This window comes from Coptis chinensis, chromosome 3, assembly GCF_015680905.1.
Source record: "Coptis chinensis isolate HL-2020 chromosome 3, ASM1568090v1, whole genome shotgun sequence".
Lineage (NCBI taxonomy): Eukaryota > Viridiplantae > Streptophyta > Magnoliopsida > Ranunculales > Ranunculaceae > Coptis > Coptis chinensis.
The window spans coordinates 30,352,827-30,357,274 of NC_141458.1; the positions used below are offsets into that span (position 1 = coordinate 30,352,827).

The window sequence follows — 4,448 nt, forward strand, 5'->3', positions numbered from 1 at the left end:
TGTGATCCCAGAAGGTACTGAAATAAACCCAAATGCGTATATTAGACGAAAGCCCTAAAAGTTGAGAGGAAATGGTAAAGCCCACTACCAAAAAAAAAAGTTTACCTGACAAACGCTATAAAGAATAGCCGACAGTTTCTGTTTGTGGGAAGTTACCTACGTATTTCGTCTGTCGGGTAAAGTTTGAAGGTGTATCGGGTAAACTCTCTGAGTATTATATGGGTTTTAGATGTGGCCGATGGTGTTACGAGAGTTACTAACCCTCGGATAGGGCGACGGTTTTCACTACTTGGTAAGTTCCGACGGATTTAATAAATATCCCAATTGTTGTTTAATATTTTGCAATATTTGCTAGCCGCGGGGTATCTTCCAACCAATTTCAACTGTCGTCATACCTTTCCCAAATTATCAGGCGCCAAACAAATTTCGTTCCCATTAAATTTATTTGGAAAAATAAAATAAGAAAAAGAAAAAGAAAACCTAAAATCTAATTTTCCTCTCTCCCTCACAGTTGCTACCGCTTCAACTCTCCTTCCCACTCCAAAAAGGTAACGTGCACTCTCTGTTTCTCTCTCTCTCATTCTCACACTCTCTCTCAAATAAAATTTTAATTTCATTTTTTTCGGTGATTTTTTAGGTTGTTTCATTAAGTTTAAATCTTTAGAGTTGAAAATGATGGAACTTAGCACGCGTTAGGGTAAGGGTGAATATAGTTTTTGTTGGTGATTATAGTTTAACAAAATTATTTTCTAATAAATATGAAGTTTTTTGTAGTTGATTTCAACTACCACTGTTCAGACCAGAGACGGTGTTGATATTCTTGAGCACTTTCATATCCCTATTGGTACTTATAAAATCACTTCTTAGTTTTATATAAGAGATTGATATTAGTGGAGAGAAGTTAAAAGGCGTATGAAACACGGATTGTTAACAGCTGATATGATTGACCCATTTTTACTATTTGCTAAAAGTGGGGGATTAAGTATTGCATGTATAAGGATTCAGAAAGAGTTATTGGTAACACATTTGGCATGTGTATTCTAGGTACAACAACTCTAGCAATCTATATATATATAGTTCACTACTTCGTATTAACTTATGCCTCTTAATATGATTGTAGGATTTTGAGGCACTGACACCAAATCTCCTTGCAAGAACAATTGAGACAGTGGAAGGTGGTGGATTAATTATATTGCTACTTCATTCCCTCACTTCACTCACCAGTCTTTATACAATGGCCATGGTCTGTTTTCTGCAACAACTTGTCTTTCTACTGTTGCTTGTTAACAATAACTGGGCCCGACTGCCTATAAAGAGGAAAGAATTAGTACAAGTGTAAATAAAAATGTGGATTACTTTTCCTACTTAGAGGTGTTGATGTTTTCAAATATTACAACTTCACAGATATTAGTAATGAAAGCAAAGCCAAGACAAATAGGCAACTTATTTCTTGATCTAATCTTATTTCTCTTATGAAGAAACTCATACTACATTCTGAATAAAAACTTATTTTTAAAACTTTATATAGTTGACCTTCGACTGCTATTTCTATAATGTCTTTTATGTTGCTACTAGGATTCATGATATTTCTTATGAATTAATCACTTGTTTTGAGAATGATCCTTTTGTCATTTGTCCTCGTTATCAAAGTACTGCCACAGAGTACTTTGTTCTTGAATAAGAAATGTTGTTGCTTTTGAAAGGCACAAACTTGGTGATGTGTAACAATATTATAAGTGCAAACTCATTTCTTTCAGGATGTTCATGAGAGGTTTCGAACAGAATCCCACTCTGAGGCAACTGGACGCTTTAATGAACGCTTCTTATTATCTGTTGCATCCTGCAAGGCATGTCTTATAATGGACGATGAGCTAAATGTAATCTTTCATGGAAAAGAAACAGGAGACCAGCTAAATGGTTTATCGATTTTGTCACATAATAGGATGAACGAAACAGGAATAGTTAGGAAGGTATGGTTTCACACTTTCACCACTATTATCTTTTCAGATATGCTTTGTTTGGTACAAATAATGTATTTGCTGTACTTGTAAGAAACGTTTTGATTTGATAATTCCATTCATGCGTCTCTGCTAGCTTGTGGCAGCATACAATATCTTGTATTCTATTTCATGCACTAATTTATGCATCTCAGAAGTATAGGACCTAATTAACACTAGTTACATAGTGAGTTTAATCTACTTAATTGCATTATTCTACTCAGAACGTAGGATTAATAACATCAAATTATCAATGCCTCAATTTTTTCATGTTCTGCACCATTTCTTTAGGGGTATATGTATGTGTCTCAACTTTTTATTCTTTATGGTGATGAATGTGTACAGAGTCCAATTTTCTAGGCTAGTGAAAGTTTGGTAGTCGGCTTCTGACTATGAGGAAAAATTTATAGTTGTCGGACCTTACGAAATCTATACAAGGAAAATGCCCTGTCATCTCCAACAAATCAGTTCATTTTGGAAGTTTGTAGTTTGTGATTTTGTCGCATCATTTGTTGTGTGCAACTTATTGCCCATCACAGTGACTAAATCTCTCTTAATTAATCATCATGCTTCTTTTGGTTAAGCTGGGATTCCGAATGTGAGGTGGTTTGGCGTTGAAAGAGATTACAGTGTTCTTGTGATGGATTTGCTTGGACCTAGTCTTGAAGATTTATTTAACTTCTGCAGTGGAAAACTTTCTTTAAAGACTGTTCTTAGGCTGGCAGATCAAATGGTAGGTGCAATATCTCGTTTGGTCTCTGTTATTCTATATTAATGGTATACAAGATTTCTCATGTACATATGTTCCCAATTCTTTCATCAGATTAACCGAGTTGAGTTTGTTCATACTAAATATTTTCTACATCGAGATATCAAGCCAGACAATTTCCTCATGGGCTTAGGGAGGCGAACGAATCAGGTATGTTTTACCTCTTCATTGATAATTTTTCTTTTTTCTTCCAAGTGATTCCTTGTATGTGATGTAATGTGCTTTTTCTCTTTAAAACCTGCTCTACTATATCTGTTGAGATTTTAGTAGAAAAGGAGTTGAGAGCTGATTCTATGTCGTGGTGTGGGTTTCGATAGTAAATTAGCACTCGACATATTTCGTTTACGTCATCTAGTGTGTTGGATATGTAACAAAATTTAGATAAGGTGCATGGAGAAGAAATGGATGGGAGTACTGGTTGAAGAATGCGAGCTAGTTTAGTACTATGTAAAGACTCAACAAAAGCTCATTACATGGAAGGAGAAGAAGCATAAGAAAATGACCCAGAAAGCAACTCTCTGCAGTAGCCATTTCTTAAAAAAAATAGAACAATATCCTCCAACCCACTAGCCATGGTTGGGTCTAAGGTCTCTCATATGGAGAGCTTGGACTATGAGCATGGTCATCTTATTCCATAAATCAATACTAATATTCCTTCTTGTAATACTATCATGCTCAAATGATTCTTTTTTCTAATGTCCTTCTTGATGCAGGATCAATGAGAATGATCTCTTCAAACATGATTGGAGGAGTCGATCAAGAAATGGCTTTCCCTATTTTCTTAAAATGGACATTGGCTTTCCTTATTGGCCTGCTAACTAGGGTTATTGCCACCCTTATCAACCTTTCAATAGAGAACATTGCTGGATGCAAGCTTCTCGCAGTGGCTCATTTTGTTGAGGAGAAAAGGTGTGCATGCTTTCTGCAGGATCAGTATTATACTATTATCAAACCTTTTTAGTAGGGTGTCAACAACTTCATTTTCTTGGTCTTTTTTGTCCGTACAAAAATTTGAAATGTACATTCTGATGGTTGCTGCAGGTATCTCATGGGTTTCATATATTTCACCGTGTCCAATCTGGTTCTCTTATTAGTAGGGGTTGTTCTTTGTGTGATGTTTATGCCTACCGCTCTGAGGATCAAGCATACCGAGATTAAAGCTTATCTCAACGGAGTTGACACACCCAACATGTTGGTGCTCCTTAATTAGTTGTGAAGGTGAGTTAACCACTTCCTAGCTTGATTCGGTTTAAACAAGAATTCACATTTGGTCAACAATTTCGGATAGTGAAATGACTAAATCAAAATAATTTTAGTGGGCAAAAGTTCACCACTATGAACAATCTCAAACCGATAAACAAGTACATTTTTTATATATGGCTTAAGAAGAAATACACAACAAAGGATATTGACATTAAATTCAAAAATGGATAATTAGATATAGATGATCTCAAAAAACCTTTTCTTACTCATCTTTGCAGATAATTGGAAGTATTTGTGCGGTCTCTGCTGGTCTAGACCTGGGAAAAGAAGGGCCACTGGTGCACATCGGTTCCTGCATTGCTTCCTTGCTAGGCCAAGGTGGACCAAACAAACACCGCTTGAAATGGTGTTGGTTACGTTACTTCAATAACGACAGGGACTATAGGGATCTTATTACATGTGGAGCAGCTTCAGGTGTA

At 35.9% G+C, this 4,448-nt stretch overlaps 1 protein-coding gene across 6 annotated transcripts; it reads left to right on the forward strand.

The window, feature by feature from the left end:
- The first annotated feature begins 1,075 nt into the window (after positions 1 to 1,075).
- Positions 1,076 to 3,665, forward strand: LOC147509108 (RNA cytidine acetyltransferase 2-like). Of its 6 annotated transcripts, none has more exons than XR_015216503.1 (5): positions 1,125 to 1,243; positions 1,758 to 1,970; positions 2,582 to 2,730; positions 2,821 to 2,916; positions 3,480 to 3,665. XR_015216503.1 is itself a non-coding variant. In XM_086599192.1 (3 exons), exons 1-3 carry the CDS (start codon positions 1,235 to 1,237, stop codon positions 2,597 to 2,599), a joined length of 240 nt encoding a protein of 79 aa, XP_086455318.1. In that variant the 5' UTR covers positions 1,125 to 1,234; the 3' UTR covers positions 2,600 to 3,156. The 6 variants fall into 6 exon arrangements, 1 of the variants encoding a protein (XP_086455318.1); XR_015216505.1 differs by having other exon boundaries at positions 2,867 to 2,916; XR_015216506.1 differs by lacking the exon at positions 3,480 to 3,665 and having other exon boundaries at positions 1,076 to 1,175; positions 2,821 to 3,156.
- Positions 3,666 to 4,448: the final 783 nt, after the last annotated feature.